This window comes from Poromitra crassiceps (assembly GCF_964638095.1).
Source record: "Poromitra crassiceps genome assembly, chromosome: 14".
Lineage (NCBI taxonomy): Eukaryota > Metazoa > Chordata > Actinopteri > Beryciformes > Melamphaidae > Poromitra > Poromitra crassiceps.
In genome coordinates, this window is record NC_139633.1 from 23,807,221 (window position 1) to 23,822,728 (window position 15,508).

A 15,508-nucleotide genomic window follows, 5' to 3' on the forward strand; every position below is an offset into this window, starting at 1 on the left:
AATATAGAACAATCGAGAATAAAAGAAAAACGAGATACAACCAACACAAGTTCAAAAAGCATTTCAACGAAAGGCTCCCAACACATTACTCCAGCTTACTCAGCAAGGATTTCTTCAGAAGGTTCTTAAAAGCATTCAGAGAGTTCACAGGCTTAATTTCGTTAGGGATCTTGTTCCACCCCCGTATAGAGGAATGTAATTCTCCCAACTTTGCTTTTTAGGTTGGGTAGGTTCAAGTGCCCTACACTAGCCCTCGTGTTCAGGCTATGAGTGTCCCTCCCGCACAAACTGAAAGTACTGAGTAAAGTAATTTGGACAAAGGTCATGAAATATTTGATAGAACATGATAGGTTTTAACTGTTGAACTCTACCTTCATCGGGGAGACAATTTACCTCAACTCAATTTAACAAATCTTTGGAGCTTTTTGAAGCCAGTGACAACATACACATTCTAAATGGACCCTAGCTTATTTCCTGTTGCAGTGTTTGCTAATACAATAGCTGCCATGAAATAAACTAGTGTCCAAACGGTTCCCTACTGTAGCAACAGAATTCCAGTCTATAAGGAATGACACAGTAAAAGTGAAATTTACTGCATCTACACACAGAGAAATAAAGAATGGGACCTGGAACTGAAAACACTTCTTTGGAGTGATGTCATACAACCATTTCTGGTTCCAGAAAAAGCTTTCAAGAACTTCTTAATATCCCAAAGAACCATAATGGCTAGTTATTAAATGATGGGTGATGGCATCATGTGGACAATAACCAAACTCCTCCATAGTGTATACTACTGTGCCATTGCAGATGAAGCTGTACAAGGGCAGATAGGTGTCTAAGCAACAGAGTGCAGAAACTGTTCTTTAAATCAGTGGTTCTCAACATGGAGGTCCCGGGACCACCAGTGGTCCCGGGACCACCAGTGGTCCTTGCCACGTCCAGGTTCCTGCAAGAAGTCAATTCAATTATAGAATGTAGCAGAATGACTGTTGAGGCATGGCTCTGTGTCTCCTGCCTTGTGAAGGGCAGTCTTCACCTCTCTCTCATGGCTCTGTGTCTCCTGCCTCATGAAGGACAGTCTTCACCTCTCTCTCATGGCTCTGTGTCTCCTGCCTCGTGAAGGGCAGTCTTCACCTCTCTCTCATGGCTCTGTGTCTCCTGCCTCGTGAAGGGCAGTCTTCACCTCTCTCTCATGGCTCTGTGTCTCCTGCCTCTTGAAGGGCAGTCTTCACCTCTCTCTCATGGCTCTGTGTCTCCTGCCTCGTGAAGGACAGTCTTCACCTCTCTCTCATGGCTCTGTGTCTCCTGCCTTGTGAAGGGCAGTCTTCACCTCTCTCTCTCATGGCTCTGTGTCTCCTGCCTCGTGAAGGGCAGTCTTCACCTCTCTCACATAGCTCTGTGTCTCCTGCCTCGTGAAGGGCAGTCTTCACCTCTCTCTCATGGCTCTGTGTCTCCTGCCTCGTGAAGGACAGTCTTCACCTCTCTCTCATGGCTCTGTGTCTCCTGCCTCGTGAAGGGCAGTCTTCACCTCTCTCTCTCATGGCTCTGTGTCTCCTGCCTCATGAAGGGCAGTCTTCACCTCTCTCTCGCATGGCTCTGTGTCTCCTGCCTCGTGAAGGACAGTCTTCACCTCTCTCTCTCATGGCTCTGTGTCTCCTGCCTCGTGAAGGGCAGTCTTCACCTCTCTCTCATGGCTCTGTGTCTCCTGCCTCGTGAAGGACAGTCTTCACCTCTCTCTCATGGCTCTGTGTCTCCTGCCTCGTGAAGGGCAGTCTTCACCTCTCTCGCATGGCTCTGTGTCTCCTGCCTTGTGAAGGACAGTCTTCACCTCTCTCTCATGGCTCTGTGTCTCCTGCCTTGTGAAGGACAGTCTTCACCTCTCTCTCATGGCTCTGTGTCTCCTGCCTTGTGAAGGACAGTCTTCACCTCTCTCTCATGGCTCTGTGTCTCCTGCCTTGTGAAGGGCAGTCTCCACCTCTCTCTCTCATGGCTCTGTGTCTCCTGCCTCGTGAAGGACAGTCTTCACCTCTCTCTCATGGCTCTGTGTCTCCTGCCTCGTGAAGGGCAGTCTTCACCTCTCTCTCTCATGGCTCTGTGTCTCCTGCCTCGTGAAGTGCAGTCTTCACCTCTCTCTCTCATGGCTCTGTGTCTCCTGCCTCGTGAAGGGCAGTCTTCACCTCTCTCTCTCATGGCTCTGTGTCTCCTGCCTTGTGAAGGGCAGTCTTCACCTCTCTCTCATGGCTCTGTGTCTCCTGCCTCGTGAAGGACAGTCTTCACCTCTCCGTCTCATGGCTCTGTGTCTCCTGCCTTGTGAAGGACAGTCTTCACCTCTCTCTCATGGCTCTGTGTCTCCTGCCTTGTGAAGGACAGTCTTCACCTCTCTCTCATGGCTCTGTGTCTCCTGCCTCGTGAAGGGCAGTCTCCACCTCTCTCTCTCATGGCTCTGTGTCTCCTGCCTCGTGAAGGACAGTCTTCACCTCTCTCTCATGGCTCTGTGTCTCCTGCCTCGTGAAGGGCAGTCTTCACCTCTCTCTCTCATGGCTCTGTGTCTCCTGCCTCGTGAAGGGCAGTCTTCACCTCTCTCTCTCATGGCTCTGTGTCTCCTGCCTCGTGAAGGGCAGTCTTCACCTCTCTCTCTCATGGCTCTGTGTCTCCTGCCTTGTGAAGGGCAGTCTTCACCTCTCTCTCATGGCTCTGTGTCTCCTGCCTTGTGAAGGGCGGTCTTCACTTCTCTCTCATGGCTCTGTGTCTCCTGCCTTGTGAAGGGCAGTCTTCACCTCTCTCTCTCATGGCTCTGTGTCTCCTGCCTCGTGAAGGGCAGTCTTCACCTCTCCGTCTCATGGCTCTGTGTCTCCTGCCTCGTGAAGGGCAGTCTTCACCTCTCTCTCATGGCTCTGTGTCTCCTGCCTCGTGAAGGGCAGTCTTCACCTCTCTCTCTCATGGCTCTGTGTCTCCTGCCTCGTGAAGGGCAGTCTTCACCTCTCTCTCTCATGGCTCTGTGTCTTCTGCCTCGTGAAGGACAGTCTTCACCTCTCTCTCTCATGGCTCTGTGTCTCCTGCCTCGTGAAGGACAGTCTTCACCTCTCTCTCATGGCTCTGTGTCTCCTGCCTCGTGAAGGGCAGTCTTCACCTCTCTCTCATGGCTCTGTGTCTCCTGCCTCGTGAAGGGCAGTCTTCACCTCTCTCTCTCATGGCTCTGTGTCTCCTGCCTCGTGAAGGGCAGTCTTCACCTCTCTCTCTCATGGCTCTGTGTCTCCTGCCTCGTGAAGGGCAGTCGTCTGGCTTATCGATGCAGTAGCAAGTCGTATAACGCTGGCTTTATGGAGCTTCCCCGCAGTAGCTGTCTCCACTGGCAGCGGGTATGATGATTGGGACTGCCGGGTTCAAGCAGTGCCAGAGGAATTCAGCTCTCCGTGAGCAGAATCAAGAGTCATAGGATGAGGATTGGGGGACGGATCGGACACTTAACAGATCGTATTTTGGGACTTTTATGGAAATTGCCTTTTCGGAACCTTTTTTTCTCCTTTCGTCTTTGTCGCTTTTTTCGCGAGTGTTACTACAGTTCATTGTGGCTGGCTTTTTACCGAATGCTTGCCACCGTCAGCTTGAACGAACTTTTAAAGTAGAGGAAGAGGCTTGAGTTAGGGTGACTTCAGGTATTACAGGACACTTTAACTATAGAGGGTATATTTTCATGCCCAATGAGTGAACATAAAAAACTTTTTTTTGCTGAGCCCTACCTGTGTCCCATAATTAGGGGTGGGACAAAATATCGATACTCACGGTATCGCGATATTTCCACTTGCGATACGTTATCGATACACTGGCACCAAATATCGATATGTTTATTTAAATCTTTTTTTCTTTTCTTTTTCTTTTTTAATAAACAGGCTAAAATATTATGCTGTGTGTGGTAGTTGAAACATAGTTTCAAGTTGACGTTTATTTATGTTTGTAGTTGAAACAAAAACATAAATACTGTAGGCTACATGAATGGAAATGTTTGATCATTAATATCTACTTTTAGAAATTATATAGGTAGGTAGGTTATATAGGTTTTCTTGTTTTAATAATAATAATAAAAAGACAATGTGTAACTTTTCCTCCGTGGTATTGAAAATGGTATGAGTGAGTGAGTGAACTCTGAGAGAGTTCATGTCAATTCTGCTAATAAATACATAATACCTGCTTCTTGCCTTTTAGGGGTATTTTTTTCTCTTCAGTTACACAGATTATCGTGATGTATCGTAGGTTAAATTTCTTCCAATATATCGATTATCGCAGAATCGCTGTATCGTGATAATATCGTTATCGAGGGCCAAGTGACCATATCGTATCGTGAGTTACTCCACGATTCCCACCCCTACCCATAATACCAAAAAGTATTACGGTCAAAAAGTGTCCCATAATACCTGGAGTCACCTACACTTCAAGCACACTGTCAGTAATTCAGGATTGCACATGTTTACGTATGTTATGTTTTTAGATACCCAGTCTTAATAAATTGCGGTGCATCATGTAATATGTGCTGCTATTGTTTCCCCCCCCCCGTTGTAGGATCACTCGGACAACCCGCTGGGTGCAGCGGTGACTCTGGCCCATGAGCTGGGACACAACTTTGGCATGAACCACGACACACCAGAGCGGGGGTGTGGCTGCAGGATGACTGTGGACCGAGGAGGCTGCATCATGACCCCCTCCACAGGGTGAGAGAGCTCACGGTCTCTATTCCATACAGAACGGGATTCATGAAGACGCAATAGCCGCCATGTAAAAGTTAGATTATGACACAAATCACTATATTGCTGGACTGGCCGAACTGGTTTCATTTGTATTTCTTGAGACATGATGCAGCTCAATTCAATTTAAATAGGCTGCTACAGCACACTGTGACTCTAATCATTTGGCTTGTCATGATTGGTTTTGTGTTTCATGTTTGCATAGTCGTTTTAGTTCCGGTCTGGGGTTGTTTTTCCTCCTCGTTTTCACTTGGATTTATGTGGTCGATTCCACCAAAGTGTCAAAGAAATGATTCCAGTTTTGCCAGAGGCATCAGTGTCATTCAGCCGTGTCATTTTGGGGCTTCAGACGTTTAAAATCTCCAGCTCAGACAGACTTTTGGAATGACGTCTTCAGCAGAGCACAAGGACAACTTGGGGACTGTCCCCTCTCTGTTTTCGGGCACCGTGGTTTAGAGGCATCTAATAATTCCCCAGACGGGCCTGGTTTCTTCTCGATGTGTGATTGACCACCTTTACCACCTCGACTTCCCGGGAATAAAACAGCAACTCCTTCTACACCTTGTTTTTACTCACCATTCACAAAGATTCACCAAGCCTCACCAATATATATAATATATATATATATATACATATATATATAGCACAAGGTTGATCACTGTGACGTTTATATGTGGTGGCCCATTATTTATGTGTGGTTGTTGGTCTTGCTGGGGGGGGGGGGGGTTACTGAGTGTGGGCTCTCTCTCTCTCTCTCTCTCACACACACACACACACACACACACACACACACTGGCCTCAGACAGGGAAACTGCTCTTGCATTCTGCCCATGTTGCCTGGGTCCCTGTGATAACAGGACGGCTGCGAGTGATGGAGCCCTGTGACTGCTCCTTAGTAAACAGCAGGCAGATAAGCCGAGCCCAGAGCCAAATGCCAGATTTCACCCTTGGTCTGATGCCAATTTGGTTTATCTGATGGTGAGTCCCGCGAGCCACAGACAGCCTCGGGGACCGGATTCCACAGCGCTCTGAAGAGGAGGAACAGGGAGGGGAAGACAGAAGACAGGCAGACTAAAAGAGAGGACTTTTCATCAGCTGCATAGACGGATGGGGCGGTGTAGTCCGCTGGTACACTACGTGGGAATGGGGAAATACAGTTGTTTCATTTGCTGTTGATCTAAATGGGGTTTGGTACAGTGTCATATGAGTTCAATTGCACTGCCTTCTATTCCCTTGCATTTATTATCCTGGGCTAAAGATCTGAGAAAGTGAGCGTCTGACCGGAAAGCAGATGATAACAGACTCATCATCACAGTGTGCCGAAGAGTCCCTCCGGCTCGTAGCTGCGTGTGTGTTTTTATTGGCGCTAGCTCATGCTGCTGTCATTTGAATGATGCCATTAGGAGCAGATAAAAAAAAAAGCTATTGTCAGTTATGTGCTCATAAAGCATCGAAGACACAGTGGAAGGAAAAGCACGGGTGGCTCGTGAGGGCATCCTTCCAAAATGCCACCAAATCTGTTGCAACAAAGAAAAGAAAGAAAGAAATAAGCTAAGCTAATTAAGCTAGCTTTCCTGTCAGAACTGTCCCTGAAAAACCCAACTGACCTTTTACTCAAACAAAAACAAAGAGGATAGAAGGTCAGTCTGTGTGTGTGTGTGTGTGTGTGTGTGTGTGTGTGTGTGTGTGTGTGTGTGTGTGTGTGTGTGTGTGTGTGTGTGTGTGTGTGTGTGTGTGTGTGTGTGTGTGTGTGTGTGTGTGTGTGTGTGTGTATGAAGGTCCATAGTGTGTGTGTGTGTGCGTGCGTGCGTGCGCGCGCGTGCCTGCATGCGTGCGTGTACGTGAGCGCACGTATGCTTGTGTGTGTAGGTAAGCAGCACTGGCAGCAGTGAGCTCATCCTGTTATATTCATGCAACATTTATTTCATAAAAACGTGTTTCCACTTTGCCATGAACCGATTGCATGCACCTTTGGATTTATGCAGTATGCTTTTATGCACTCAGTGTTCTGACTGAATGAGTTCGCTTTGATATCTCATCATGATGTCATGGAGAGAATTTAGCCAAATTTACTCAACTGCACGTCTGATATAAATGGTAGGGTCGAATGAGTCACAATATTATTATTATTTTCTTTCCTTTTTCTCTTTCAGACAAAATGGCACAGTTACTTTTTTCAGCTACATTTCTACACGGTCATTAAGTCAGAGACATTCATACCTGAGAGAGAAAGGTAATCTGTACAACTATGCTTTTGCTTTTGGCCACTGAGGAGCTGAAAGGGAGCAGTTTGGGGTTGAGTGGTCATTCACACATGAGGTTAGTTAGAGGATGACAACGTGCGATCTTTCGCTCTCAAGCCCACTCCTCTATTTGTTTAATCTGTTTGTTTGATAAGGCAAATCTTGGATTTGTATTATCTTGGTTCTCTTTTGTTTTCAATTCCGATAATGTCAGAATGATTAATGTCACGTCTCTTTGAAGATACTGGCGGTCATGGTCTCCATCACAGCCATAGACAGTGACCTACCTTCAGCAGTAACAAGAAACAATTTGGAGTGATACTGTTTGAGTTAGAAAGGTACAAGTTTGTATCTTGTGATGATTATCCGTGATCATGGAATAATGCCTCTGTTCTAAATACACAGGATGTTTGGTTGGAAGCACATGCCGTATAATAATGATGAACGTGAATTAAAGTCCCAACGTGTAGGAATCTTCCGATAGGCAGCTCCTAGTAGGCTAGTAGCTCCAGTCTGTTCCCGAGGTCAAACCTAAAGGTCAAGTCAAAAACAAGCAACGGTACAGAATCATGACGCAAAGAACGAAACCCAAGTTATAGGCAGAGATCATAACGGACAGGTACGGAACTAAACAGGCGGGATAGGTATCTGGCAAGAGCACAAATGACGATCTGGCAGAGATGTGCAGAGATGGTACTGTATGTTGCTGAGACTGACGAGGAAAGCAGACAGGTGGGCAGGAAACAGGATAAACAGGTGGGCGGTGGAACGACAGGATCTGCACAAAGATAAACAGCACAAACAGACGAACACAAAAACACAGGGAGAGACTCGGTTGAGCTGGAGGCTCTGGCAGAGTCCGTGCCATGTTGTCTAAATGGGGTTGATACAGATTCAAGATTCAAGATTTTTTTTTTATTGTCACTCCATGGTACAAGTATCACGTGTGAAATTCATACGAGTCATACGAGTTCAAATTGTACGGCTTACTATATTCCATTGCATTTATTATCCTGGCCTAAAGATGTGAGAAAGTGAGCGTCTGACCGGAAAGCAGATGATAACAGACTCATCATCACAGTGTGCTGAAGAGTCCCTCCGGCTCGTAGCTGCGTGTGTGTTTTTATTGGCGCTAGCTCATGCTGCTGTCATTTGCATGATGCCATTAAAAGTAGATAAACGCTATTTGTCAGTTGTGTGCTCATAAAGCATCAAAGACACAGTGGAAGGAAAAGCACGGGTGGCTCGTGAGGGCATCCGTCTCATTTCCAAAATGCCACCAAATCCGTTGCAAAAAAGAAAAACAAAAGACAAGAAATAAGCTAAGCTAATTAAGCTAGCGTTCCTGTCCGAACTGTCCCCGAAGAACTCAACTGACCTTAAAAATAGAGGATATAAGGCGAGTGTGTGTGTGTGCGCGCGTGTGTGTGTGTGTGTGTGTGCGTGTGTGTGTGTGCGCGTGTGTGTGCATGTGCGTGTGTGTGTGTGCGCGTGTGTGTGCGTGTGCGTGTGTGTAAGGAAACTCTCCACTTTGGCATGAACTGATTGCATGCACAGTTTTTGCACACTGCACCTTTGTTTGAAATATGCACTCAGTGTTCTGACTTAATGGGTTCACTTTGATGTCTCATGATGTCATGGAGAGAATTTAGAAAAAATGACTCCACTGCACTGTCTGATATAAATGGGCCGAATGAGTCACAATATTATTACATTCTTTATTTTATTTTTTAATAAGTAGCTTGACTGAGCACACTAGTAGTGTTTTTTTCTTCTTCCCCCAACTACATTTCTAAATGATCATTTAGTCAGAGACATTCCTGACCCAATCAGGATCGTGTCCTTTTATGGACTTACTTTGTTTTGAAGTTTGATGGATGTCAACTTTTAACGAGAGACATTGCAGTCGAGATGAAGTCTTGATCGTTCAGTCTAGACTATGGATTTACTCAATTTCAAGCTTAGCAAATTTAATTTCCTAAAATATCAGCCTGAATTCAACCAATCTAGAACCCATCACAGATTTGATTTCTTCCTTAAATATTACTGTAGCAATCTCATTTTGCCCTCAGTCCAGCTACCTTTACAAAGTGAAACGTACCTCACAGGCGGTGCAGCTTGTTCCACAGTGTGTCTGGGATACTCTCAACTAATGGAGGGGTGGGCATGCTGCATCTAAATGACGTGATTATTAGTGACTGCCTGCTGCAATCAGGGCCAGCTAGGGCACAGTGCGGCACACAGAGAGACAGATCAGGGCCAGGGCACAGTGCGGCACACAGAGAGAGACAGATCAGGGCCAGGGCACAGTGCGGCACACAGAGAGACAGATCAGGGCCAGGGCACAGTGCGGCACACAGAGAGACAGATCCAGAGGTGCTTCATGCCTGCATAGACAGTGTGAGGAACCAGCGCTTTTATTAGTCTTGTATCTCCCTCAGTGGCAAAGCAGAAAGAGAGACACCGACAGAGAAACAAGCGAGAGACAGAGAGACACAAAGTCTTTCCAAATCAAGCTTGAACCTGCTCCATGTCTCAGCCAACGGGCTGGATTGAAACGCTGGCTTAGCCCCATAAAGTGACCCTACTACTGTACTAGTGTATATACAGTAGTATACACTCGTGCAGTATTAGGGTCGCATCGCCTTCCATAAGGCAATTCGGGGGAACGGCTGTTCAAAACGCTCTCCTACCGTCTCCGATGTCCGATTGCAGATCCAAAGATATGATAGTCCTCCTACGGAAGCCACTAATTTAAGCCGGGGCGGTTCAAATGATACTGCTGCGTGAAATAACTGTTTAAAAGCAGTCTTTCCACAGCCTACGTATTGTGTCATCAAGGCCCAATTCCCCCCACCCCCGCCCCCTCTCTACTCCACACCCGGAGGTGGAGGTGCTCCACATGTGTGAAAGCAACATGCCTCATCATGTATGAAAGGGTACACTTCACGTATCGCCCGGGTCATGCTCAGGGCAAGCAAAAGAGAGACAGATCCACTGAGAGGTGCTTCATGCCTGGATAGACAGTGTGTGAGGACCCAGCGCTTTTTATTCTCCTTTTATCTCCCTCAGTGGCAAAGCAGAAAGAGGCAACACCCCGACAGAGACACGAGCCAGAGAGACACAAACGCACCCAACAGAGACACGAGCCAGAGAGAGACACAAACGGGAGACAGAAGACGCCGAAGGAATTAGTAGAGTTACAGACAGTTCACACAGATCGACGTCTATGGAGACTCGTGGAGATTCGTGACCTGAGTCATGACAACGAGCGAAGCGCTGAGACGTGCAGACTTGACGAGACTTGACGTGGGTATTTTGAAGTCGGGAACTTTGGAGAAGTTGAGCTAAGAGTTGCATCAGTTGGTGAACGTGTGGAGAAAGCTCAAAGGTCCTCGCTGTGGGTAGACGGCTGCTGTTGGAAGACTGTATCACGCGTGATTGGGCAGAAGGGTGAGTCACTCACAGCAGGGTTGCTTTGGCTGGACTTCAGGCCCAGAGGTCGATTGATTCTTTTTAAAGGGCAATATGACTTTATGATTCTTGTTTTTCGTTAGTCTAAAAGCCCCACGGCACACCGATCAAACATTCTCCAACAACTGCCAACATGACTGTTGGCAGTTACCATGAGCTAAACACCGACAAACACAGATTGAACATGTTGAATCGGACCAAACATCTCCAAACAATTCCCATCAATTAAGGACAGACGGCAATAATGGCACACCAAACAAACATCTGTGTTTGTCCGTGTTTGTCGGAGAATGTTTGATTTGGTGTGTGCCATAAGGAGAGTGCGAGCGACGTGAGAAAGTACAGCCTGTGATGATCTGAAGTGGTGAGGTCGGTCGGACAAAGCTACTTTAGCTATGTTGTTGTTGTTGTTAGTGAGCAGATGTTTTCAGTCAATTTTGTTTTTGAGATAGTTGGAGGTCCAATAATCACCAGAGACCCGCGCCAGCGTTAAGTTTTACAGCCTCGCGTTTGCTGCAAGGTCACAGGCGTGTCTCCTGCTTTAGGGCGTGTGTCCATCTAGCGTCTTTTTCCGACCGTTAAACGCTGGAAGTACGCTGGGAAGCGCTGATCTCAGCGCACCATAAAACAAGGAAGCAGTCTGAAACTAACGTTAGTTCAGTGCGGTAGTAGCTTGATAGCTGACAGCTAACATTAGCAAACAACACACATACAGTGATTTAGCTCAACGCTCACCAGAAATATTAAGTGTCTAGCCAATCTGCTCCCACAATTGAGCCTTTCTGTCTCTGTTGCGATAGTTTTTCCATAATGATTAGTTGCCAGAAAAGGAGCACCCGACACCAGCGTCTTTCTGAAAAGTTAAAATATTTTCAGCTGGGAGCGCTGGGAGTCGGGCGCACAAAAACGCCGGAGCACTGTGAAAATAGACGCTGGGCGCAGCGCACGTTCTCTAGACCAGAGGTTCTCAAATGTTTTTCAGCCAAGGACCCCTTACAAGATAGAAAATATACCGGGGACCCCCTCATTCTGATTTGTGATTTTGGGCTAAGCTTAATTGTTTCCACGGTAACGTGCTTGACTTTTAATTTGATAGGTTTGTTATTAGAATGTAATCCATGAACCATTTTAGATTTAAAGCATAAACTATTTTCGTTGAACTATGAAGATTTTGCAAAAAAAAAAAAAAAAAAATTATTTATTACATTACATTTACATTACGTCATTTAGCAGACACTTTTGTTTTATCCAAAGCGACTTACAATATCACAATTTGTCAACAGTACAGAAAACCACTATGCAACACAATCAATGACAGCCAAGATATTTTGATAGACTAGCACCATGTAGGAAGTAGTTTGAGAAGGAATAAGTAACATGTAGCATTTTATTAAAAAAAAAAAAAAAAAAATTTTTTTTTACTTGAAAACTTTTCGCGGACCCCCTGGCAAAGTGCCACGGACCCCTGGGGGTCCGCGGACCCCCATTTGAGAACCACTGCTCTAGACGTCCGTGTGCGCCCGCATACGCTCGCTCCTCATTGGGATATGACAAACAAAACGACTGAAAAAAAAGACGCCGGAGCTGATGAAAAGACGCTAGAGAGCACTAAATGCATGTCAGTCTATAGCTACCGAGACGGCGCTTGATGTCAGTGAGACGAGTGCCTCGTGTGTGAACGATGTCTCTGCTATCATCAGACAGTCATGTTTCTCTCTGTGCAGGCTGGCATCTCCTCCACGTACTGTATGAGCCCAGCGGCTTCATGTTTTGACTTGATCAAACTGACAGGCATCATCTGGTCTGCACATATGGCTCTAGATCCAGGAGAGGATCTTCTGCACGCTGGAGGCCGCATCTCAATAATTATAAGGCCTCAATTGAACGTTACCAGGTCATTGATCTGTCATTTCCTCCATGTTTATGCAGCGCAGAAGGCAGATGGTTGGTTATCGTATATCCAATAATAAGACAGGAGTTGGTGGAGATTTAATCAAACCCCAGCTTGATGACAATCAACAGACATGGCAACGCGGGGGGGGGGGGGGGTGTAAATGGGGTAATTGAATGACAGTTAAAGACATTTGCAATTTTTAAACTTAAGCTGTATGATGAACAATAGAGAGGCAAAGTGACCGCCTACTTCCTGCTTCAGCACTGTACCAGAGATTTTCTACATTTCGTAAAATGCTTATACAAATAGTTTTACTTGGTCAAACCAAACGGTTCAGCTATATTTAGAATCGGGAGAGACCATAGAACATTTCACTCAGACCAAAACTTTAAGAAAAATCGGAAAAAATATTTTCTTTAAACCTGATTTTTCCGATTTTTTTGTCCAATTGAAATGTTATGCAATCTCTCTCCTGTCTCTAAATATATCTGAACCGTTTGGTTTGAACAAGTAAAACTATTTTTATAAGCATTTTACGAAATGTGTATGGGAAAATAAATGGCGGATGAAAATCTCTGGTACAGTGCTGAAGCAGGAAGTGACGTTCCACTTTGGCTCTCTATTGAAACTCGAACTCTTTCCGCCCTCTGTGATATGGCAGCTAACTGAGGCTGCTGCCTGGCTCTAGTCGACTAGTCAACTAGTAAAACCACTAGTCGACACTGTGCTTAGTAGTCGACTAGTCGTTAAAAAAAAAATATATATATATATATCTTTAAGAAAAAAAATGAGGTATTTACACGACATACATGGACTATCATATCCCATATCCCCCACAAAGAACATCAAAACACAACAAAACAAAACAAGAAAACTGCATAAGATACACAATAATCCAAGGACAAAGAAGACTATTGGACAAACAACCAAACAAAAACAATGCATTCAAAGTAAATACATAGATCTTGCCCTGTTGGCAGCTAGCAAATGCATAGATTTAAATTGGAAAGCATCCAATCCCCCAGCTGTAGTTCACTGGTGGAATGAACTCTCAAGCTACCATACGTTGGATAACATTTACTACAAGAGCAAAGGCAGATTCTTAGACATCCCCAAAATATGGCAACCACATACAGAGTTTGACTTTAAGAACTTTTTACCCCAGTGTCATTAGGCTTATCAGGATAGGAGCTGAATGCATTGTTTTTGTTTGGTTGTTTGTCCAATAGTCTTGTTTGTTCTTGGATTATTGTGTATCTTATGCAGTTTTCTTGTTTTGTTTTGATGTTCTTTGTGGGGGATATGGGATATGATAGTCCATGTACTGTATGTCGTGTAAATACCTCATGTTCTTTCTTAAAGATAATATATTTTTTTTATTTTTTTTGTTAAACGACTAGTCGACTAGTCGACTACCTTTAGGGACGACTAGTCGACTAGTAAAATTCACTAGTCGTGAATGTCCTACTGTGAGATACCAACGTGCATTTTCCTTTCTGCCAACTATTAGCACAACAATACGTATAACAATACAACATTAAAACAAGTCTTTTTTTATGTATTGGAATCTGTTGTGAATTACCGGTACACATTTACACACTTTCATACTGTACTTTATCAACAGCCAGTAAGTGACAGGCTAATTGGATTTCTTTTTAAGCCAATTTTGTTTCCTGTTATGCACTGCCAGGCCTAATGACTGTAGTTCCACTCCTACTAACTCCACCTGGAGACGGCGCAGGGTTTGCCTTTAAGCTAATATTATCCAATGAAACTTATCGTTTCTGCTTGGCTAATTTCCTGGAAAGCACAGCAGGCGCGTGGCTTCAGCTGTGATAATAGACACTTGGGACCTGATTCAGACTGCTTAATGCTACGCAGATTGACATCTGTATGTTTGATGTGTTCCTAGACTGCTTGTGCACATGGAGGATGGGGTGTGCATTTGCTTGTGCATGGGTTTATTCAAAACTTTGATTATCTTTGTCTTTCCCATTTGTCATCATGCAGTCTCTTTGCAATCTTCTTCTTTGCAAAGTTATGCATCTGTCTATTTTTGGCTCCATAAGAGCAGTGGTGTTGTGGCCACGGACTTGTCTCCTTCTCATGTCTCTCTGCTTAGACATTGCTTTTTACGGTAATGCACGGAGTAATGGCACTCAAAGATTGAATTGGAAAGATTCCCTTGAGACATTAATTAGATATAAACATAGAATATTTGTTACAAAACCGAAATATTAAATTGTTTGTGCTATTTAGGGTTATTATTAGTATTTATTAGTTAGTATATATTTAAGCAATATAGCATGAGAGCAAGTGTGTTGTGGCGAATATATCCCGCTGATAAACTGTTATCCCACGAGGCCGCAGGCCGAGTGGGATAACAGCTTATCAGCGGGATATATTCCACAACACCACGCAGCTCGAGTGCTATATTGCTTTTATAAAACGGTTTCCAAGTATAATAATATAATAATAATAATACTATAAGTCTGACTGGCATGGTATTCTGATAGAGTCAGTTGAAACACTACTGTAAGGCGGGACCTCTAGCAAGAAGATAGACGTGATTTGATTGGATCGTTCTGGAGACTGAAGTTGACATTGGCCAATCCTGGCGCTTGCTGAGAAGCTGAGAGCTTTCTGGAAACCCCGACAGGCAGCTCGAGCGCAGCGCTGCATTCTCAGTGCTTGCTGAGAAGCTGAGTGCTTTCTGCAAAGCCCGACACCAACTAACGTTACGGGGTTAAATGCGGGGTTAACAGCCTTTTTTTTGCAAAGAAGACATTAGCCCGCATCTATTCTTGTACAAAACATAATTTTCTGCGAAGTATTAGTAAAGTTATAAGCGGAGATCGATTCACAAGGATCTGACAGCTGTCTCCGCCATTTGTTTTTTTTTAGGTAACCAAAGGCTTTTAGTAAGAGAGTTGCCATGGCAACCAATAACCCATGGCCATGGGTTATTGGACTCGGTTACTGGATTTATACAATGGCTGTGAACCAATCAGATTGCTTGATTTGAGAGAGCCGTTTTATAATTATATATATATAAGAAAAACATTATCATAATGTATCATAACTGCAGGTATGACATATTTTTGTAGGCCAACCCGGAAGTTATCATCGCGCTGGGTTCCCTCGTCTGGAAGTCAGTG

At 44.8% G+C, this 15,508-nt stretch overlaps 1 protein-coding gene across 1 annotated transcript in view; it reads left to right on the forward strand.

Annotated features, from left to right (window-relative positions):
* Positions 1-15,508, forward strand: part of adam12b (ADAM metallopeptidase domain 12b) — a gene marked incomplete at both ends in the record, with an annotated part of 123,123 nt that overhangs the window by 73,415 nt on the left and 34,200 nt on the right. The window contains one exon of the mRNA XM_083650683.1: positions 4,558-4,706. Coding sequence (XP_083506809.1) covers positions 4,558-4,706 — 149 coding nt within the window. The remainder of the gene's footprint in view (positions 1-4,557; positions 4,707-15,508) is intronic.